At 46.0% G+C, this 23068-nt stretch overlaps 2 protein-coding genes across 5 annotated transcripts in view; one reads left to right on the top strand and one right to left on the bottom strand.

Moving 5' to 3' along the window:
* Positions 1 to 102: 102 nt before the first annotated feature.
* On the bottom strand, positions 103 to 9640 carry ZNF740 (zinc finger protein 740). Of its 3 annotated transcripts, none has more exons than XM_044228542.1 (7): positions 9562 to 9640; positions 8384 to 8691; positions 5670 to 5851; positions 5233 to 5322; positions 4650 to 4773; positions 4258 to 4376; positions 103 to 3368 (listed from the first exon to the last, which is right to left on the bottom strand). In XM_044228542.1, exons 3-7 carry the CDS (start codon positions 5751 to 5753, stop codon positions 3279 to 3281), a joined length of 507 nt encoding a protein of 168 aa, XP_044084477.1. In that variant the 5' UTR covers positions 5754 to 5851; positions 8384 to 8691; positions 9562 to 9640; the 3' UTR covers positions 103 to 3278. The 3 variants fall into 3 exon arrangements, with proteins under 3 accessions (XP_044084477.1, XP_044084475.1, XP_044084476.1); XM_044228540.1 differs by having other exon boundaries at positions 5670 to 5819; XM_044228541.1 differs by lacking the exons at positions 8384 to 8691; positions 9562 to 9640 and adding an exon at positions 8184 to 8377 and having other exon boundaries at positions 5670 to 5819.
* The window catches only part of CSAD (cysteine sulfinic acid decarboxylase), a 27344-nt gene continuing 13542 nt past the window's right edge, over positions 9267 to 23068 (top strand). The window contains exon 1 of one of the 2 annotated variants that reach the window (XM_044228539.1): positions 9267 to 9328. The gene's annotated coding sequence lies outside the window, so the exon portion shown is untranslated. Of the gene's footprint in view, positions 9329 to 9619; positions 9667 to 23068 lie in introns of those variants that run through there. The other variant, XM_044228538.1, reaches the window with a different exon arrangement.

The raw sequence follows: 23068 nt of genomic DNA, 5'->3' as shown, positions 1-23068 counted from the left end.
GTTTCCAGGATGCTGGAGGTTTGGAGTGGTTATATTTGGGGGGAAAACAGAAAACCACTTTGGCCCCAAAGAAAAAGCTTTCCCAAAAAAAGAGATAGTATGTAGAAAAGCCCCATTTTCTTTTTATTTAAATATCCTAAATATATCACGAAGGAACATACACTGCACTTTAATGGTAAAAAGATACAAGTTTATAACATCTTATAAAAACTACCATTTAAAAGTGATCTTGTTCATTTGATATTCCCCTCCCCCAATAGCAAAATAAGTATATTAAAAAAAAAGAGAGAGAGGGAGGGAGGGAGAGGGTAGAGAGGAAGAGTTGGGAGGGACTATTAAGATAAAAGCCTCAGGACTGCAGCAGAGGCAAAGAGCGTCTGGGGAGAGGGTTAGAAGTTGTGGTGGGACCCCACGTCTCATTTAACCCTCCAATGTCAAGCCATAGGGCACAATCAGTAGCTAAGTGATGAAAGAGGCTGTTGGGGGTGGACGGAGAAGAGTTGGGGTGCAGGGAAGGGCAGGGCTGGTAGGGCCCAGTACAAGCCCCCCCCCAAGAACTGGTGCTACTCTTTCCCAGGTCCCCAAATTCCATGTCCTGGTCTCTGAGAGCCTGCCCTAGCTCCCTTTCCCTTCACTCCAAACGCACCTGAGGCATCTGTCCAGTGCTAGACCTCACCAGCTGAGAAGGGCTGGGGCTTGGGCCCAGGAGCCCCTGTAGCGCTCTTCGTCTGTGCTTTCCCTGGTGTAAGTGGGACTTCCGGGCCCTCTGGGAGGCTAAATTACTCCTTTCTTCTCTTTGCTCCTCTCTCCTCACACATCCTTGGCCCCAGAACCTGGACACCTAAACCTCCCTGCTCCTGAGTTGTCCCCACACCCAGTCCTTGGCAGGGGTGCTTCTGGTATGGCTCTTTACACACCTGCGCACAAACTCCCTCTCTCTCACCCACCCTGGTAGGAGACTGAAGCTGTGGGGGGCCGCGGCACACTGGGACCTAAGCACACAACCGCACATGTAAGGGAGAGGTCACTCAAGGGATTCTCTCCACACACATTCCACCCCCTAAACAGATTAGCTGCAACTGGCAGGGAATGAAGCCTCCTATTTTCAAAAGTGCTCCTGGGAGAAGTTTTTTAAATGTTGCCTCCTTCCAAGAATCTACTCCCAGAGGTGAGTGATAAATTCCGACCCCAGCAGAGCCCTCTAACAGGAAAGGGGCTCACTCATATACAGGAAGATACCCAGCTTGCGGGGACCACATGGCAGCTTCAAGGACTGAAGCCTAGGTTCTGGACGGTATCAAATGCAAGTGCCAGCGTAAAGCTAGAAGAGCACAGGCGGCAAACACATTCCCCAGTGTCTCTTCCAAAGGATCTCAGGCGCCATCAGGGAAAATCTTAAGGGTGCCATACCTTTCTCTTTCCCTGAAATCCTCACATTTCGAGGTATAGAGCCCCTCCCCCCACCTCAGGTAAAAGCCAGGAGCTTTCTGCTGCTGTTCCCTACATTTTCTAGGAAATGAAGTCACACTGCCTGGAGTTGCCATCTTAGAGCCCCACTGACAGTGTGGTCAGGTTCACCAAGCCTCCATGATTATTCCATGATTACTCCCCTCTACAGGTCAGGGCAGGCCACAGTGGGGGCCAACCAAACCCCAGGACCTTCCATAGCAGAAAGAGGGTTTTTTATTTCACTTAAAAATTCATGTTTACAAGCTATGGCTTGGATTAAACACCCTAACCAGCCTGTTGAATCAATAAAAAAAAAAACCTCCAAAACAAAGCACTTCACTCCCCTAAATCAAGTTCCTCAGCTCCTGCTGGGACCTCAAGCACCCTCAGATTTGGTGGTGGTGATGAGGGCTGTTTCATGCTCATCCTCCCCTGAGTTGAGGGCCAGAGAAGGGTTTGGCTCAATAATATGCCATCTCCAAGCATACAAACGCAAGCACACACTTGAATGAACACATTCACACACGCACACACACACCCCTGATCACTTTTTTGAGGGTGGGTAGGGTGGTGGTGTTGGGGCAGAGAAGAGCAAAGAATATGATTAAGAATAAAACCTACGATAGATTTCTTCCTCAGTCCTTTCTCTGCAGCACCCCCTCCCCCAATTCTTTGTTGGGTAGGGATGGCCATTAAGAAGGAAACGAAGATCTTATTCTTTGGGACCAAAGGCCACACCCCTATCTCCTCTCCCTGAATACAGTGATAGGACTTGGGCAGGGAGAGCAGCTCACACTGCTCAACCGTCATGTCAGGGGACACCAAACTCCTCTGTTTCTTGAACAGTTGTTGCTGAACTTGGGACTAGTTTCGGGTTGTTCCAAGAGGGAACAAGGAGAGAGAGCCCCCTTTGATATCCATGACTACCTGCTGAACACCTCTGTCTGGCTCAGGAGTCAACGGCAGCGAGGTAGCCACACACTATCTCCAAGATCGAGTGCCCAAAGTGGGCATGGAAGGGCTCTGTGGGCCGCTCTCACCCAAGTTCCCTCCACAAGGCACTTGAGCTGACCCCATCAGGTACCAGGGTGGCCTGGACCAATGCAACAGCTGTGGGCACAGCTCTTGCTCTTCCCTGGAGGAAGAAAGAGGTACCTGCCTACTCTAGTTGGACCCAGCCCTTATCTGCTCCTCCCACCATTCTTCCTTCTGTCCTTACAGTGTATAAGGAGACCAAGGTAAACTCAGCTGCCATCCCTGATCCTACTCTCCTTCAAACAGAAGGTGAGATGCAGGGCTGTGGAACACTGAGGATCAACTGCAACTAAAAACTCAATTTTGGGGAGGGCTGGACCAGCCATAGTCCCTGCTTTGACCAGGGCTCTATGCCTCCATGTTACCTGTATCCACAGTGTAGCTGCTAAAATTGCTTTTGGATAAACAAAAACAAGAACAGAACAAGCAAACAAATCCCTCTCCCCAAACCTTTCCATTTCAGCTGCCAGCTGGAGTCCAAGGTTGTGGGAGCCACACCAGTCTTGGTCCTGTACCTTCAGTCCCCACCTATAACCTCAGCCAAGGGTCCAGGGACTAGCTTCCCTACCCAGGAATGCTGTAGGAACTTCCCCGAGATACTCATAGTCTCAGATTATTTACAGAGCTGAAGCTCTGAGGCCGCTGTCCCCTGATGCACTCTTCTGGTCTCCTGGGTCAACTCCTCCAGGAGGGGGACAGGTACAGACGGGGTGGTGGTGGGACCATCAGACCAGAGGGGGTGCGCTCTTCGGTAAATTCTTCTGATCACTCCCACCACCCAGGGCCCCTTGCGCCTATAGAGAAAACTGCCCGTCGGAAGTCTTGGACTGGCACCCTTGGCACATCCGTTTGTGTCTGAGTAATCGATCTGTCCGAGAAAAACACTGAGAAGAAAGGAAGGATTAAGTGTTGAGAGAACCTCAACTACCTTTGGCTAGCTCTGCCGTGCCCACGTGGGAGGCAGGCATTCGGTTCCACATGCCCTCAGCAAGTACAGACAGCAGGAGCACACAGTGGTTAAGAGCACAGGCTCTGAAGTTGGGAGTCCTGGCTCTAGCACTCGGCAGCTGTACAACCTTAGACATGGTATCTAACAGCACTCAATCGGGACACTCATCTGTAATGGGGCTAAAGTACCTACTCACAGAAGGGCTGTGTCATTCATCCAATATTTATTGTCTGTCTCAAGGCAGGTACAGTTCTTGGGGCTGAGGATAGAATGGTGAACCAGAGGGGCAAAATCTCTGCCTCATGGAGCTTCCATCCTAGTGTTTTGAGATTCAGTGTAAGAGGGTGGAGCAAACATTCTTATCAAATCAGACACGGACCCCCGCCCCCGGGGCAGAGATGGTCTTTCTTCCAGGTGCACCAGCTCTGAGTTTGACTGAATCCTGCCTCTGCCCTCAATCTGCTGTGACTTTAGGAAACTTAACCTCTTTGAATCTCAATTTCCCCATATGTGAAATGATGACAACACAGGTCTTTATAGAATTAATATGAAGATTAAAAAGATAATCTATGTTAAACAGGCTCTCACAGTACCTTGCACAAAAATAAGTACATGAAAAATGCTATTGTTAATACAATTATTCTCATGGCCCCTCCCCATAGACAGCTGCATAAGGCCAGAGAGGTATATCTCACCTGGACATACTAACTCTATCATGGCCAGGAATTCAATGTGGCCCCTTGTCAGGAAGGTGACAGGGGCGGGCCCTGCTTTTTGGTGAAGAAGTTTGTTGTGCGGGGTAGGCGGAGGACACATGAGCTTACCTGATGACACCGTTCACACTGGTAGGGCTTTTCACCACTGTGTACACGCTTGTGACGCTCCAGGTGGTACTTCTGGATGAAGCGCATATCACATATATCACACTCAAATGGTTTTTCACCTGGCCCATGTGGAGAGAGAAGTTGATTATCAGGAGGTACACAAGGTAGGGACTTCATTCGTTTTTTCCCAGAAATTTTTAATTTTTAGCCATGTACAGATACCTAATGAGGAAGGGTCCCCAAAGCTGTCACAAAATTTCTCTAGCTAACTCACTTATCTTCTTTTTCTACTTCTAATAGTTGGCCTCTAAACAAACCCAACAAGAGCTACAAACACACACACACACACACACACAAAACTACAGACTACTGAATATGAGCAAAAGACTTACCAGTATGAATAAGAATGTGCCTCTTGAGGTGGTAACTGCTCCTAAAGGCTCCAAAGCAGTGTTCGCAAATAAAATTTTTGGGAATCTTTACTTGAAAAGAACCATTTTGTTCCACTACCACCACCTAGGGGCAACAATCAGGCATGTCATAAGGCTATCTCTCAGTCTCCTTTTTGTCCTCATCCTACCCTAGGTCAATTTCCAGTTGCTGGACAAAGTAATTTTTCTGATGTTGTCATCTCCCTCATTCCCTAGATTTAAGAGACCCTCTGAGGAAGGAGGTGGGTATAGGTAAGCTGTATGCCCCATCAAACCCAACACCTCTGAATGTGACCTGAGGGAAGTCTACCTGCCCACAGGATCCCATGCCCTCCCTGGCCCTCCTTCCTTTACCAAGGATGTTCCGGAGAGGGCAGAGATCAAAGACCAAAATGGTCTATGGAAGAAATCCGAGTGACACATTCACTGGCTACGAGTGACCAAAACATCTAGGGAAAACTCCAGGTTGAACCACAGATGAAAAGAAAAGAAGGATTATCCCATTACCAAACGATACCAGTTCGGGGAATACCCCATTACCTGCCTTTTTAACAGTCTTCTTTGAATGAGAGGCCTCAGCCAAGCTGTCATCATCTTTGCGACTCCGGGACTTATCGCTGTCTTTTCGGTGGCCCTTTTAAAATAAATCAAAGCTAAACTCACAGTCTATCTCCCTACACAAGACAGGAAACCAAATGCTGTGCTTGCAGACAACTTCTAAATAACAGTAACCACCTGCCCCAAAGGTTTAGAGAAGGTACTTATCCATTTCCTCTCTAAGTACTATGGTGTTAAGGGGTTATAGGTAAAGAAAAGCCCTTCCTTAGCTCTCTAAAATACCCACATTCACTCATTCCCCAGCTGGATCCCTTTTCCCCACTTCCCTAAATAGATGCACTGAGGAATTAAAGCTTGACATCTCCTGGTGGAGAGCTTGGGCCACCCGACCCCCAGGTGCCACAATGGACTCAAACGCTGTACCTGACTTGAGCACCTCAGCACATCAGGGCTACCTGCCCGCTCTCCATTCTCGGCCTGCTTGCTGGCAATCTGGCTCAGCATCATCTTCTTGCTGGCTGCAGTGGGAACCAAACTCACACCTGCTAGGCCTTCACAAGCCAGGAGACTTGCCTAAGTTGAAAGGAGATGAGGTGTCAGGTCACCTGGCAGGGCAGGGCAGGACAAAAACAGGCTGCCATCTTCTGTACAACTACCTTTCACACCCAGCCACAAACAAAACTGCTTCTCTAGGGAGTGTCCCTCTCTACTTTGAGAAACTCTGTTTCCTTCAAGAGTACTCCCTAACTCACCTCACCAAGAACAATTTACTTGTTATTCAGCATTTAAATACCAATCAAGTGAATAACCAAGTATTACTGACACTTTTGTCATTAGCAGTGTGCCAGGACATGTTACCTACTTGACCTTGTGAATGGGCATGAGGGTCTGCCCTGCTGATCCACTGAAATGGGAGATTTCTAGCAGACTTTCCTCCTCTTCCTCTCTCAACAGAAGCTTCAGAGCTCACTATGATTGGCAGATATCACTGGTGCCAAATACATATTCTTTCAGGTCCCACAAACATGCTTATCAGCAAACTAGGTTATTTCTCCCTTCAGATTTTAAATTCCCGAGGTGTTGTAAATTTTAACAGGTCTAAAAATTAAATCACTTGGAAGGATTTTAGGGTTGAGTATCGCTTTCTCTTGACCTCCAAGGCCATTTATTTGTGTGCAAATCCGTATGTTTTCACATTCTCTACTCTATGTGTAGTTTAAAAACTGCTCAAACAAGGAATGATTAAAAAAATTTCCTCTTTTCCTGGCTATATTCTTCAAACTAACTTTGTTTGGCTAGCACTAGAGGGTATTTTTTTACTGAAAAAACATTTAAGAAACACTTCAAAGAAATAGTTCATCAGCAAACTTCCACAAGTCATTTATTTAAAAAATTCCTTTTAAAAATTATCTCGGGGTGCCTGGGAGGCTCAGTGGGGTAAAGCCTCTGCCTTTGGCTCGGGTCATGGTCCCAGGGTCCTGGGATCGAGCCCCACATAAGGGCTCTCTGCTCGGCAGGGAGTCTGCTTCCTCCTCTCTCTCTCTCTCTGCCTACTTGTGATCTGTCAAATAAATAAATAAATAAATAAAATCTTTAAAAATACTCTCTTTAAAAAAAGTTCCTTTTAGTATAACCTGCGACCCCTTCTTTCCTTTCTCCTTCAAGGACTTTGGACATTGAAAGGTTTAGAGGTGGGAAGTTCAGATCTGCTGTTTGCACTGCATAATCGTGGGCAAGTTACTCCACCTTTTCAGGCCTCAGTTTCCTTAAATGCAAAATGTTTATGAAGAGTATCTACTCTCACAGGGCTGACGAGAATAAAACTAAGATACAAATACATAGTGGTACCCAATACAAAGTTAGTGATTAGTGAAAGGCAGTTTCTCAGAACAAGAGTGAACATGATGCTGTGAAGGGGGTTGGAAACAAAGGAAGAAGAAACCAAAGGGCTCCCAATCTGCATGGAAAGGAGGAAGCTATGCCTGCAGCTGGAAGAAAGCCAATTATACTATAATCAGACTGCCCTCCTGGTGAGACTGGTAAGGAAGGTCCCTGGAAAAAAGTTGGGAGAAGCTCCAGGGATGCCTGCACATAGCTTTGCTATCCACACTTAGAGCAATCTAACAGATCATCCTGTCTCTCCAATCCAATCCTGTCCCCTCACAATGACAACTACCTTCTAAATACACTGATCTGACACCACTCTGCTACTTAACATTCTTCTGAGAGCTCCCATTCCCTACAGAATAAAGTCTGATTCCTTAGCGAGGCATAAAAGGCCCTTGGGTTATACTCTTACATCCTTAAGAAACAACTCCCTTACCCTAACTCTTCTCTCTATCATTACCTACCCCCCTAACCCATTTAAGTCCTTTCCTCCTTAACTAGCAAACTACATGCAGTACTTCTAACACCTCATCACATTCTCCTATGCCTTTAAGCCTCTGCCCATCCAGTTCTCCTTGTCTGAAAGCCTTGTCTGCCTGTTGGTCTAGGAAAATCCCATGTGTTCTTCAAGCTTCATCTGCTTTTGTTCATCCAAGCAGAGGTACCTTTCTCTCCTCTGCCACGTACATACCTCTATTATTGTATGTTCCTTCAATCAACAGTTTCATTGAGTCTCTGCTGCTAATCAACCACTATGCAAGGTATTATGTACATAGAGATAAATAACAGACTTTCTCTCCATTTCCCCCGACCCCAACCCAACTATCCTGGAAGCTTGCTGGGGATGGGGATAATCTTATTCATCTTTGTATCCCCAGCATAATGCCTTGCATGTAACAGGAGTTCAATTAATTCCTGTTGAAAAAAACAAATGAAGCATTCACCAGACTCTTCACTCCCTCATGCCCCTCAGCACTTAATGTACCAAGTGTAAACTGAGTAGTTGTTTCGCAAATGTCCCATCAGTGCCTGTGATGCAGAATGGCCTACCTCCTTCATTTGACTGGAAGCTCCCTGAAGGCAGGGGCTGTGGCCTGTCTCCTTTCCTTCCTCTAGATCTCCCCCTGGTGTTTAATACAGAGCTTGGCTCACTGGGCTGGTCAATATGTTGACTAAGGCAGCATTCAAGAGTGAAACTGCAAACACGCTTCCCAGTGATCTTGAAGGAGGAGGATTCTATAGCTTTTTACCTGAGCCATGCTGATTTCTCACTTAATGCAACCCAAAAGTTCAGGAGTTTGTTGATCCACCTTTCCTAAGACACTGGTTTGAAGAACTGTCACCAAATCACTGTAACAACTCCTTCGTGTCCTTTCAGTCCTGCTGCCATAATGAACTGCCTTGTCTTCAAACAGAACTTAGTGTCCTCCAAAGGGAAGATAGATGTTCCAAGAATCCCTGTACTCGGCCTGGCTCCTGCCTATGATCTGAAGAAGTCTGCCAGTCTTGGTTTTCCAACTGAATCCTCTTGTTGAAGTTCGCGATCTGTTTCAGAAACCTGAAACCAGAAAAGGAGATGGGGCTGTTAGGTGCAACATTCTCAGGCCATACGACCTGCAGTAGGCTGGACCTTTTTTTGTGTGTGTGTGTGTGTGTGTGTGTGACTGTGGCCGCTCTCTGTGAACCTCAGAAAGAGGACATTAGTTAAGCAGAGTTTTCTTTCTAGGTCAGGAGAAGAAACTGGCCTCCAGGGCAAAGACGAGCTGCCAACAGGAGTAAAAGTAACTGGGGCTTCTCATGGATGAACTGCAATAGGCCAACTGCTTGGATTTGCCATCTTACGAATAGAAGAAGGGGGCGGAGGCCCTTCGGGGCTTTTGTGCCGAGTGGGCCGGGCCGCGAAGCTCGCCCTCTATTAAGGAGATCAGAACTAGGGTGGAGAAAAGCTCAGAGGCTATCGCTGAGTAGCAAGGCAGCAACCGGACTGGCAGTGTGCGCCGGGCCGGCCCACACGTGCGCGTTCTCCGAGTCCGCCCGAAGGTACGGAAACTCGCTGCGGAAGAAGGCAGGCAGGCGGAGGCCGGCGCTCCGTGTTCCCTCCCTGCTCCTCCTCCTCCAGCCAGCCAGCCAGCCGCAGCGCCCCGCCGCACCGAGCCGGAGGAGAGCGCGGAGGAGAGCCCCGAGAAGCGCGCTAGGTGCGTGCTCGCGCCCGCGTCCCCGCCAAGCAAGCCCCTCTCCGCCGGGCGGAGCGAGCGGGGTGCGCGCGCGCGCGCGCGGCCCCTTCCTCTCCCCGGCGAGCCCCCTCCCTTCGCCACGCGCCCCTCCTCCCTTCCCCTCCCCCTTCCCGCGCGGCGCCCCACGGCCTGTGAGCTGCTGAGGCGCCGCCGCCTGCCCGGACGACGCTGCGCTCCCTGAAGCGTGCTCCTACCTGCCAGGCGCGGCCTCCCGCGGTCTCCCGGACCGCGCGGCGCCTCCTCCAGGCCCCAGCACACCGTGCCAGCCCCGTGGCCGCCGCTGCCCTGCCGGGACCGAGGCAAGTTTACAAACACCAACCCGGGGCCCGTTTCCCCGGAAGCACTTCCCCCTCCCCCTCGTCCTCTCAGCCGAGCCGCAATATCCACTTCCGGGCTCGGAGCCTGGACCGGCGGGAGCAGCCAGAAAGGGGGTGAGGCTGAGGACGCTGGGAGGGTTGGGGGGGGTGGTGGTTGTGCAGCTGGTGAGTGGGCGGTACCGGCGCGCGGAAGGACGGGAAGGGGGCGGGCCGGCGGCACGACGCGTGCGCCGTGGTAGGGCGCGCCCCGGCGGCCATCTTGGCTGAGGGCAGGAACGGAGATTGTGAGGTGACGTGCGTTGCCTTCTTTCGATAGGTTTTGCTAAGTGGGCTGTTTGAGGCTCTTTGAAAAAACGCCATCAGTTTCTCTTCCTCGCGTACGTCCCCCTGTCGCATCTGAGCCTGCAGCTCCAAGTAGAGCCTGAGTAGTTCGTACTCAGTCTTTTCACGTAACTCAGCGAAAGTCCTCTCTATCTGAGTTTTCTATCAGACCCAGTTCTGAAGATTCTGGGGCCGCCCGGTTCCTGGGAGAAGAGTTAATTTTCTTTGCATGCTTCGGCCGTGTACACTCTATCTGGGCGTGTCCCGAGGCCAGTCTGGTTGACTTATACCGCTTACCCCTTCATTTCAGACCTTCCAGTGTCTAACATTGGCCTCCTCGCCTGAAAGAAGCCATAGGACTCCCCTCAGTAGAAGACGAGTTTCATTGGAGACTAAGTCATAGAGGGTGGCCCTTGGATCTGGCGTTAAGAAGATGGAAACTCGAACTTTTCTTTAGAATCTCCCAGCTTGAGCTATTAGGGAGAGGTCCCGCTAAAGATGGACTATGCCAAATGTTCTTAGTGGATGGAAATGTTAATCCATTTTAATCTCAGCTTCTGCTGTAGGTGCTGCTAGGATGTGAGTTTAGGAGAATTAATTGAGATGCCAAAAGAAAAATACTTATTTATGAAAGAGAGGAATTCCCAACTACACTTTGTACATGGGCTTCATTTCCTTGAGCATTTCATGTTTTGAGCCGTTGACAGCAAATCTTTGTGCTCTTAGACTCATGATAAAATTGAGATAAAAAATAGAGATGTCATCAGAAAGAACCTTTTTTTTTTTTTAAAGATTTGCATTTATTTGACAGATCACAAGTAGGCAGAGAGGCAGCAGAGAGAGAGGAAGGGAAGCCGGCTCCCCTCGATTCCAGGACCCTGAGATCATGACCTGAGCCGAAGGCAGAGGCTTTAGCCCATTGAGCCACCCAGGGGCCCCAGAAAGAAGTCTTAAAAAAAAAAAAAAAATTCGCTCATACTTAATTTTTTTTTTTTTTAACACTGAGAGAGATCATAAGTAGGTAGAGAGGCAGGCAGAGAGAGAGGGGGAAGCAGGCTCCCTGCAGAGAGCCCGATGTGGGGCTCCATCCCAGGACCCTGAGATCATGACCCAGCCAAAGGCAGCGGCCTAATCCACTGAGCCACCCAGGCGCCCTGCTCATACTTAATTTGCCAAGTCCACACACACATAAGAAGAAAAGGCAAAAATGTTAAATGTCTTTTTTCTACTATCCTGTGCTCCTGAAGATAGTCACTTTTATCCATTTGGCAAATATACTTCCAGGGTTTTTTTCTATGTTCATACAAATTTTTTTTTCATCCAGAGTATATTTATTGAGCACCTAGAGTGGTGGACACTGTATTAACATTGTAGATATCTAAGTTCTTTAACATTTTAACAATTGTTGCATAATATTCTAACTTATATTTGTGCTTTGATTTGTCTAGACTCATCCTGATGGACATTTAGGTTAGTTCCATTATTTGTTTTATAAACAGTGCCATAAAGAACATCTTCATACAGTTAATCCTTTTGCACTTAAAGATTTGTAGATAGAGTATGTGCATTTAACACATTTTTTAAAAGATTTTATTTATTTGAGAGAGAGACAGCACAAGCAGGGGGAGTGGCTGAGGGAGAGGGAAAAGCCATGTGGGGCTTGATCCCAGGACCTTGGGAAATTGACCTGAGCAAGAGCCCCTGTGTGTTTTATTTTTTTTAATTTTTTAATTTTTATTTTTTCCCCTGTGTGTTTTAAATCTTAATTCTGTGAAATTGAATTTCAGTTTGTAACAATTTACGTGCTCACTCAGAACCATGTAGGAATGCCCCCATTTCCTATGGCATAGCAATACTGGATACTATGAATTTTTAGTGTGGTTGCCAATTTGATAGATGAAAAATAGTTGGGGTGCCTGGGTGGCTCAGTGGGTTAAGCCTCTGCCTTCAGCTTAGGTCATGATCTCAGGGTCCTGGGATCAAACCCCACATTGGGCTCTCTGCTCAGTGGGGAGCCTACTTCCCCACTCTCTGCCTTTTGCTCTGCCTACTTGTGATCTCTCTCTGTCAAATAGGTAAATAAAATCTTAAAAAAAATAAAGTAAATTCTAATTAAGATAGGACTTTGGGAGCATCTGGGTGGCTCAGTCGTTAAGCATCTGCCTTTGGCTCAGGTCATGATCCCAGGGTCCTGGGATCCATCCCCCCATCGGGCTCCCTCCTCGGTGGGAAGCCTGCTTCTCCCTCTCCCACTCTCCCTGCTTGTGTTCCCTTTCTCCTGTGTGTCTCTCTCTCTGTCAAATAAACAAATAAATAAAATCTTAAAATAAGATAAAGTAGAACTTTGCATGGAACTTAATCTGATTTTTAGATTTTCACGGAAAAGAGTGCTTGTGTGGCTAAGTGGATTAAGCGTCTGCCCTCGGTTTAGGTCATAATCCCAGGGTTCTGGGATCAAATCTGGTGGTTGGTCGAGTTCCCTGCTCAGTGGGAAGTCTACTTCTCCCTCTGCCCTTCCTCCTCACATGTGCTCGCACTCTTTTTCTCTCTCTCTCTAACAAATAAATCTTAAAAAATTAGAATAAAATAAAATTTTCATGGAAAAGAATAATTGCAAGGAGAACAAAAATCACTTTGGAAAACACAGAGTGGGTAAAATAAGGGGTGGGATAAAGCCATGAATTATCTTTAACCACTTTAATGGTGTCTTTCTTTACACAGAATTTTGAAGGTTTTATGTAGTCAAGTCTGCCTGTGGCTTTTGGGTTTTTGTGACGCTACCTCAAGATTATAAAAATATTTCCCTGTAGTTTCTTTTGACATTCTTATAGTTTTATATTTTCAGCTTATGTTTTTATCTTAGCTGCAGTTTATTTTTGTGTATGGTGAGAGGTAGTGAGAACTGCCAGACTTAAAAGTAACCAGTAACATAGTGGGAGAGGTACTAGCCTAGAATTCAGAAAATCAGAGATCTAGTCTTGTTCTCGTGTCACCTGTGTAATCTTGGACAAGTTAACTCTAGACTGAGAGTCCTCATCTTGAAAACCAGGGTGAATGAATAAATATCTCTCAGGCTAATTTGCAGCACAATGTGAGGATCAGATGAGGTCACAGATGAGAAGGTTTTGAGAGAGAAAAAACCCTTTGCAAATCTTCCAAGATATCATTAATTCAGATTCTTGGTCTATGTAAATCAAATATAAGTGGAATGCAGCATTATTTTTCAGTACCTGGAAATAGTGAGTCAATTCACTCAGATGTTCATTGAGTACCTTTGTGCAAAACCTTGGGGGAAGGGTGAGGGGAGAGGGGTGAATTGAAAACTAACATTTTTTGGAGTGCCTCTTTTGTATTTAGTGCTTTCTTTAAAGATAAGATTTTAGGGGTGCCTGGGTGGCTCAGTGGGTTAAAGCCTCTGCCTTCAGCTCAGGTCATGATCCCAGGGACCTGGAATCCAGCCCCGCATCGCATGGGGCTCTCTGCTTGGCGGGGAACCTGCTTCCTCCTCTCTGCCTGCTTCTCTGCCTACTTGTGATCTCCATCTGTCAAATAAATAAATAAAATCTTAAAAAAGAAAAAAAAAGATAAGATTTTAACCCCCAGGAATTTACAATCAGAAGGGGGAGAAAACACTATACACATAAGGAGAGTTGGTGCCTTTATGGATGTGGGTATAGAGTCTGTAGGATTTGTGACCATGTAGATTGTACCAAGGTCAGTATCATTTTCTAACAGTAAGCCTGGCCAAAAGTGCTTTAAGGAGCAACTGCTCTGATCTTTTTTTGCCTGCGCAGGCCTCCTTCTATGTTACCTTCCCTAACTTCTTTGGCACACCTCTCCCCTCAGGCCCATCCTATCAGTTATTCAAATAGTATTGTAATGATTACCAATGAGCCTTTTCCTGCACCAGCTCTCTATCGCTTTAAGTCCTGAATATTTTCTCTTTGAAGGCTGCCATGAGCCAACAGAGCAGAATTAACCAGCCCTGACTTTCCTTTTGAGCATTCCGCTCCTTTGTGGCAAGTGCGTCTGCCCACCTCCCTACTGGCCTGTTAGCTGAAGCACACAGGGTAGACACAGCCCCCACTCCTTCCCCCTGGGTAGTGCCAGTGCCAGGGATACATAATGAGTCAGTGTTTTCTGAACTGGCTAACCCCGTACCTCTCTCCGAGAGCCATTTGGGCTGCATCATAGAAATGATGAGTATATGGCTACATTTGTCACCAGTGAGACCTTTTTGATGATAGTGGATTGAAGAGTTGGAAACCACATGATGTCCTAGGGCCATTCTTGAGCCTGGTGATTTGTATGTTTTGGAGTTCTTATTGCCCCTTAACCTCCTTAATTTTTCTTGTTGATTAAAAATAACCTTTATTTTGGGGCACCTGGGTGGTTCAGTGGGTTAAAGCCTCTGCCTTCAGCTCAGGTCATGATCCCGGGGTCCTGGGATCAAGCCCCACATTGGGCTCTCTGCTCAGCAGGGGGCCTGCTTCCTCCTCTCTCTCTGCCTGCCTCTCTGCCTACTTGTGATCTGTGTCTGTCAAATAAATAAATAAAATCTTTAAAAAAAATAAAAATAACCTTTATTTTAATGATGTGAGTAATATGAAGTTACATAAAATTATAAAAGTATATGTGTATAAATAAGAAAATGAAAATAATTCATAATTCCAATAGCCAGGAATAACCCTAATTACTATTTTGAAAGCTTTCCCCATCTTTTTCAGTCTTTTAAAAAATGCATGGGGAGCGACTGCTAATAGGTATGGGGCTTTTCTTCGGGGTGATGAAAATGTTCTGGAATTAAATAGTGTGAATGATGCACAACTTTGCGAGTATCCAAAAAAAAAAAAACCCACTGAACTGTACAGTTTAAAAGGGTGAACTTTATGGTATGTGAATTGTATCTCAATAAAGCTATTCTTCTAAAAATGCCTGTAGATACATACAGTGTTTGTCTTTTTCTGAACTGAGAGAAACTTGCAGATACCATACTCCTTTTCTGCTGAATGTTTCAGTATGTTTTCTCAGAATAAGAATATTCCCTTATATAACTACAATGCAATGATCAAATTAAGGAAATTTAACACTGATTGAGCGCTAATATTTATGATACCATCCATAATCAGCTTCCACCAAGTGTTCCAGTAATGTTCTTCATAGCAGGTTTTTCCTTCCTCATCCACATCACAAGTAGGCAGAGAGGCAGGCAGAGAGAGAGGAGGAAGAAGGCTCCCCACTGAGCAGAGATCCCGGGGCTCAATCCCAGGACCCCGGGATCATGACCTGAGCCGAAGGCAGAGGCTCAACCCACTGAGCCACCCAGGCGCCCCAACAGTTCTTCAGTCTTTCTTGGAGTTTCATGACATTGACATTTTTGAAAAGTAACCGGTTAGTTCTTTTGTAGAATGACTCTCAATTTAGATATATCTGTTTCCTCACAATTAAATATGGGTTACGTATTTTTGGCAGAAATGTGACAGGAGTGAGGTTGAATGCTTCTCAATGCCTCACATTAGGGCCATATGTCAGTCTGTCCCATTATCAATGATGTTGTCTTGATCACTTGGGTAAGGAGGTGTCCCCCGGGTTTCTCCACTGTAGAGTTACCTTTCTCCCTTTAAAGTGTTTTTAAGGAAAAGAATTTTATAACAGAGCCCATGGTGGGGGGGGGGAATGAAGCTTTATTCAGGTTTTGCTGTTGTGCTGATGTTTTTGGATGAGACAGAGAGAAAGATGTAACAATATTTGAAGACGAAAAGGGGAAAAAAAAACAGTCAAGGATGAGGAGGCAGGGAATCAGTCAGAATCTAAGTTTGAGTAACCAGTAGAAGATGGGGCCATTCACCAAACCAGGGAACCTAAGAAGAAGAGAAGATTTGAGAGGGCCGATATTGAGTTTAATTTTGGACCTACTGAGTATGAAGTGCCCAGGAGTCTTCTTAATTAGGCAGGTGGCTTTATGGACCTGGACTCAGGAGAGAGGTCTGGAATAGAGGAGCTGCCAGCAGGTAGCCCTAGGAACAGAAGCAGTTGTCCAGGGAGTAGTGCAGAATTCAACAGGTAAAAGAGGCGCTGGGACAGAGCCCTGAGGGACTCTAGCATTTCAGGTCGAGCAGAGGAAGGTGAAAGTGCAAACGGATCTAAGAAATGGCTGGTGGTAATCAGGTATGGAAGCCAGGGAAATAAAATGTTTCTAGGATAACGCTGATGTATGTCCATTGGATATGGAAATTCTTGGTGACTTGGTGGTGGGCTGGGGAAAGTGTGAGAGGAGGGAAATCGAAGATGGAGTGCAGATGACTTTTTTAAGAAGGTTGCTTGTGGGGGCGCCTGGGTGGCTCAGTGGGTTAAGGCCTCTGCCTTCGGCTCAGGTCATGATCCCGGGGTCCTGGGATCGAGCCCCGCATCGAGCCCTGCATCGGGCTCTCTGCTCGGCAGGGAGCCTGCTTTCCCCTCTCTCTCTGCCTGCCTCTCTGCTACTTGTAGTCTCTGTCTGTCAAATAAATAAATAAAATCTTTAAAAAAAAAAAAAAAGAAGGTTGCTTGTGATAAGGAGGTGGCTAGAGTGGGAGCATGTGAGAGGCTTAAACAACTTAAAATGCTGTGAGAAAGAGGTGGTAGGGAGAGGTAGTAGGAAGGAGGTAGTAGGAAGGAGAGTTGAGAAAATGAGGGGATAATTAGGAGGAAATTCCTGAGGGAAAAGGGGAGTGGTTAGACCAATGGTTATATCAGTGGTTCCAACTTGGGTATCTCCAGGGCCAGGCAGGTAATGCGGATGAGTGAGGTTGGCTGGTGTGGGCTGAGGTGAAACAGAATGCAAAAAGAATTTTTAAAAAAGATTTTCAAGGGTGCCTGGGTGGCTCAGTGGGTTAAGCCTCTGCCTTTGGCTCAGGTCATGATCTCAGGGTCCTGGGATCGAGCCCCACATCGGGCTCTCTGCTTGGCAGGGAACCTGCTTCCTCCTCTCTCTCTGCCTGCTTCTTTGCCTACTTGTGATCTCTGTCAAATAAATAAATAAAAATCTTTTTAAAAAAAGATTTTCAAAATTTATTTATTTGATAGAAACGGAGAGCAAGAATGGGGGGAGTGGCAGGCAGAGGGAGACGGAGAAGCAGCCTTCCCGCCGAGCAGGGAGCCCAATGTGGGGCTCCATCCCAGGATCAACCTGAGCCAGAGGCAGATGCTTAGCTGAATGAGCCCTCCTGGTGTCCCCAGAACGCAAACCTTTAAGGGTTTCTTTCCAGTGCCCTTGCGATGAGAGTTTACATCTTCGCCCATTGCCGTGACTTTGGCAGTGCCCGCCTACAGGAGGACCAGACATCCTCACCTTGCTGCCCTGGGGTTTGCCAGGGTCTCCAGCGTATGAGCAGATGTGCCCTATGCCGAGGTTTTAAGAGTCCTTGCATGGTTTTCTCTGCTTTTTGCTCCTTTCCTTCTTCCAAGAGAACATTGTGTCCCAGATAGGGGCTGTTCCTTCAGCTTAGGTCTTGGACTAAAGGCATACGAATCAGAGCTGTAGCCCGCCATACCACCAAAGTAAACCAGGAAAGAGAGACAAACTTCTCTTGTGGCAAGCCCGTGGGATTTTGAAGCCATTAGTTCCCACAGCAAAACTGTCTGATGCAGATGTTCACCTAAAATAAAACCATACTAAGATACCATTTCTTACTCATCAAACCACAAAGATTCAGAAGTTTGACAGCATACTCTGCTACTGAGGCTAAGAAAGCAAGTGCTTTTTCATACACTGGTACAGCCCTCTGTGGATGCCTCATCAAAATTACCGATGCAGGTGGCTATAACAAAAAGCGTAACAATAAGTCTGCCAAAGATGTGAAGAAATTAGAACCTTCACACCTTACTGATGGGAATAAAGAATGGTATAAAGAATAAAGAATGGTACCGGCTCTTTGGGGGACAGTTTGGCTGTTCCTCAAAAAGCAAAACATAGAGTTACCGTAAGACCCAGCAGCAGTTCCACTATCGGGTATGTACCCAGGGGAATTGAAAATACAGACCCACACAGAAACTTGTACATACATGTTTGTAACAGCGCCTGCCGTTCACAATAGCTGAAAAGTAGACATAACCTGAATGTCCATCGGTTGGTGAACGGTTAAATAAAATGTGGTCTATCCATATTATGGGATGTTATTTGGCTCTAAAAGGGAATGAAGTGCTGATACATGCTAAAAACATGGATAAACCTTGAAAACACTATGTTCAGTAGAAGAAGCCATATCTTCGAAAGAAGATCATATATTGTATGTTTCTGTTTATATGAAATGTCCAGAATAGGCAAATCTATAGAGGCAGAAAATAGGGTAGTGGTGGCTTGAAGCAGGGGTGGGTTGGTGGGTGGACTGGAAATGGAGAATAAGGAGTAAGCACTAATGAGTTTCTTTTTGAGGTGAAAACATCCTGGAATTACTGATGATCATGGCATAATTCTGTTACTATACCAAAAACCACTGAAAATGTACAGCTTAAAGGGTTATGTTTTATGGTATCTAAATTACATCTCAATGAAGCTGTTTGATTAAAAAAAGAATATAGGGGCACCAGGGTGGCTCAGTGGGTTAAAGCCTCTACCTTCGGCTCAGGTTGTGATCCCAGGGTTCTGGGATCAAGCCCCACATTGGGCTCTCTGCTCAGCAAGGAGCCTGCTTCCTCCTCTCTCTCTGCCTGCTTCTCTGCCTACTTGTGATCTCCATCTGTCAAATAAATAAATAAAATTTTTTAAAAAGAAAGAATATAGAGGGGCGCCTGGGTGGCTCTGTGGGTTAAGGCCTCTGCCTTCGGCTCAGGTCATGATCCCAGAGTCCTGGGATAGAGCCCCACATCGGGCTCTCTGCTTGGCAGGGAGCCTGCTTCCTCCTCTCTCTGCCTACTTGTGATCTCTGTCTGTCAAATAAATAAATAAATAAAATCTTAAAAAAGAAAGAAAGAAAGAATATAGAAATTCTATATGTATGAATACAGGATCACCTATATATTGTTAGCTGAAAGAAAGCAAGGTACAAATCAGTGATTATATGCTATCATTTGTGTCAAAAGAGAAAATAAAAATACATACCCACATTTGTTAGTATTTGCATTAAAATCTCTGAAATGTTACCCAAGAAACTATTAAAATATGGTTACCGGTGGGGGTGGAGGTAGGAATGGGACACATGGAATGGAGTGGGAATTAGACTTTTCACCATTAATATTTTTATATATTTATATATATTACATATATTTTTTATATATATGATTTTTGCACTACCTGAATATATTGCTTATTCAAGAAGTAAAAAATGGGAAAGAAAGCATAACGAATGCAAACTGCAATGGTAATAGTGGCAATTCCAACTACAGGTGATTGTTGCTATTTACTAATTCAGGTCTACTGTTGGTAGGCCTTCTGTTTTTTTTTCCCCAGAAGCTGGAAGTTTCAATATTGACAATAGTTTTTAAAAGTTTTAAAACAGGGGGTGCCTGGGTGGCTCAGGGGGTTAAAGCCTCTGCCTTCAGCTAAGGTCATGATCCCAGGGTCCTGGGATCGAGCCCCACATCGGGCTCTCTGCTCAGCAGGGAGCCTGCTTCCTCCTCTCTCTCTTCCTGCCTCTCTGCCTACTTGTGATCTCTCTGTCAAATAAATAAATAAAGTCTATTAAAAAAAAGTTTTAAAACAGGGGTGCCTGGCTGGCTCAGTTGGTAGAGCACATGACTCTTGATCATGAGTTTGAGCCCCACTGGGAGTAGAGATTACTTAACAACAACAACATACTATGCAAACCAAATGAAACCACCTCTGTGTGAGAGTTGGCTCACCGGTGATCTGGCTTAGCTGCGAGCTTCATGAGGGCAGGGCTATGGCCTTTTCTCCCCCCCCCCCTTTTTTTGTTTAATTTTTATTTTATTAAGTAAGCACTCTGCCCAACGTGGGGCTTGAACTTGATGACTGAGCCAGCCAGGTGCCCCAAGGGCTATGTCTTTTGCTCTCTATTGTATCTCTAATGGCCGCCAAAGTGCTTGGCACATACTAGATACTGAACAAATATTGAAAGAAGGAAGGGAGGAGGAAAAGGAGGAGTTGTGGGGGGGCAGTCCAGAGGGCAGATAACCAAAAGTTGAGTGCTGTTATCCTTTGAATATGGTTATTACCTTCATTTTGGCCCTTTGGGTTCCCCTCACCTCTCTCCTGTGTTGGAGGTGTTTGATTTGATCCGATTCTCTGTCTTTTGTCTATGACCCAGTTTTGGTTGGTTTGTTTTGTTTTATCTCTGGAAGTCTTTGGATCCTCCGCTGTTCTAAGACAATATTATAATCTGTCTTTGTATTGGTCCTTCAGTGGATCCTTTTAAGCTGTCCTTCTATTCTATAAAGCTTTCTTTGATTTCTTTCCTCCTCCTTTCCTTCCATTTCTGAAACTTGTATTACTTGACTGTTGGTCCTTTTGAATTGCTCTAAGGTTCTTTTCTTTGTCCATCTCTTTATATTTTTATCTTTCTGTGTGATTTTCTTGGCATCGTTTTATTTCTAATTTTTCATTTCCGTTGTCATATTTTTAAAATCCTAGAGTTTCTTCATGTTCTCTGAGTATTCCTTTTTGAGAGTGACCTATTTTTTAATGAATACAATATCTTCTGGAAATTTTGAGGCTTCTTCTGCTCCCTGACTTTCTTTTCTTCCATCAAATGCTTTCTTTCAGTTTGCCTGCTTTTATCTGTGTGGTTTAGGTTAGGGGCTTTCCTCTAGTGTCTGGTAACCTCTGGCTGGTTCATTGCTCACAGTGAAGAGGGAGGCATGCTGGCATATTGGAAGGCCCAAGTGCATGGATGGGCCATATTGACTTGTGGGTACCACTAACCAGGAGATCAGGTGAGGACTGAAATAAGAGCACCAGGAGGTCTTTTTTCTGGGGCTGTCGAGGTCAGTTTCTCCAGAGAGGAATCCTCTACTCTGGAACATTTACCCCTGGCCACTGGTTCTGAATGCTGGTTAGGAGAAAGGAGTTGATTTGATGGTAACTTCCTCCTAATCCTCCTGTATTCGGCGCAGTGCCTCCTGCTCACCTGGTGTGCCTCAAGTCTCTAAGTCCTGGCCCCCCTAAGTCCCACCCTACCTGTTCCAGTTGCTCTAGAAAACAAATCTCTTGCTTTTTTGGAAGCGGGGGGGAAAGGAAGGGAGTTGTTTGACTGTATAAGTAGGAGGAGAAGGAGTTCTAACTGCACCTTACACACACTTCTGCAACTCCCTCCTGCCTTCCAAGATGGCTAGTGTTTCCAGTTCCTGAGCCTTTCTGAGCTTCTGCCCCAAGAACCAGCTTGTTTCCCATTGGCATAGCCACCCGCAGACATACTGGTTTCGGCTTTCTGCCTTGTGCTAAACCAGTTACCACTTCTCATCTGCCTTCTGTCTTCTGCGATTATTGACATTTCTCATCTCTCTTCATTTACTTTATTCTTCTGAATTTAAAATGCCACTGATACAGTTTTAGTGGGATTTCAGGAATGAATGGTGGTACACATAGGTGTTTAATCTGTTATGTTTAATTGGAATGAGCACAGGGACCATGAATTTATAGCTATATCAATTTGAATGGCTGGGTGGCTTATACTAGTAGAATCCAATGGTCCCGGTAGATCTGGTAAGAGAAGGATTGGCCAGATGAATTGGAGTTTCCCCAGGTGGATTTGGTGGAAGGACCAAAGGGTGTAGGAGCTGAGGATTTTGCACAGAATGGCTGAAACAACAGAACATACAATCAAGGTTGCATAAGTGAAGAAAAGAAAGATATGAGGGAGTTGATGGCTAGAGGAGTTGATGGACTAGAGATCCCATGAAGCTGGAAGAAACATAAATTTTTAAACAAACCCTACTTGGTCCTACCAACATCTTCTCAGCCCTGAAGCCCTGTTCCTAACTCCACTCATGTTTCTTTGCTTTATCATTCTATCCTGCAGGTTAATGTCCTCCTCCTTTTTATTATTTATTTATTTATTTTAAAAAATTTAATTTATTTATTTGACAGAGATCACGAGTAGGCAGAGAGGCAGGCAGAGAGAGAGGAAGGGAAGCAGGCTCCCCGCTGAGCAGAGAGCCTGATGTGGGGCTTGATTCCAGGACCCTGGGATCAGGACCTGAGCTGAAGGCAGAGGCTTTAACCCACTGAGCCACACAGGTGCCCCTCCTTCTTCTTTTTAAAAAGAAAATCTCTGGGACATCTGGGTAGCTCAGTCAGTTAAGCGTCTGCCTTTGGCTCAGGCCATGCTCCCAGGGTCCTGGGATCGAGCCCCACGTTGGGCTCCCTGCTCAACAGGGAGTCTGCTTCTTGCTCTCTCTCTGCCTGCCGCTTCCCTCTGCTTGTGCTCGCTCTCTCTCTATGTCAAATAAATAAAATAAAACCTTCTAAAATATAAAAAGAAAAGAAAAAGGAAAACTCCTGGCATGCCTGGGTGGCTCAGTTTATTGACCATCAGCTCTTGGTTTTGGCTCAGGTCATGATCTGGTGGGTTGTGGGATTGAGCCCTGAGTCAAGTCCTGAGTCAGGCTCTGTTCTCAGCGGGGAGTCTGCTTGAAATTCTCTCCTTCTCCCTCTGCCCAACCCCCAACTCCTGCATGCATCTGCACGCTCACTATCTCTCTCAAATTAATTAATTAAAAAACAAAGGAAAAAGAAAAACTCTGCAGGTTGGGGGCCCTTCCCTTTCTCAGGGGCCCAGGGCAGGATTCTGTATGTGGAACAAGGGTGGTGATGTCTTACTTCTCTGTTTATCCCTGGAAAAAACTGGGAGTATTCAGAGGCCTCGGCTCCAGATTTCGTTTCTGAGCTATGACTCAGGTGGGAAGGATAAAGAAGGTCCTGGGAAGGGAGGATGGAGTCTCCCCTACAGACCCTTTCTTTGGAGCTTTGGGGAAAGCGTCCCTCCTGCTAGGAAATTCTCTTTGTTAAGCAGTTGTTCTTGCCTTACAAACCCCCTGCAACCTGTTGCTGCCCCTGCTTGGAAATAAAAGTCTCCTTTGGCCTGCTTGTCATGTCTTCTGGCCTGAGCTCCTATGAACACCAGCAAGC

Source organism: Neovison vison, chromosome 12, assembly GCF_020171115.1.
Source record: "Neovison vison isolate M4711 chromosome 12, ASM_NN_V1, whole genome shotgun sequence".
Taxonomy (NCBI): Eukaryota; Metazoa; Chordata; class Mammalia; order Carnivora; family Mustelidae; genus Neogale; species Neogale vison.
This window is presented reverse-complemented; position numbering and strand designations above follow the sequence as displayed.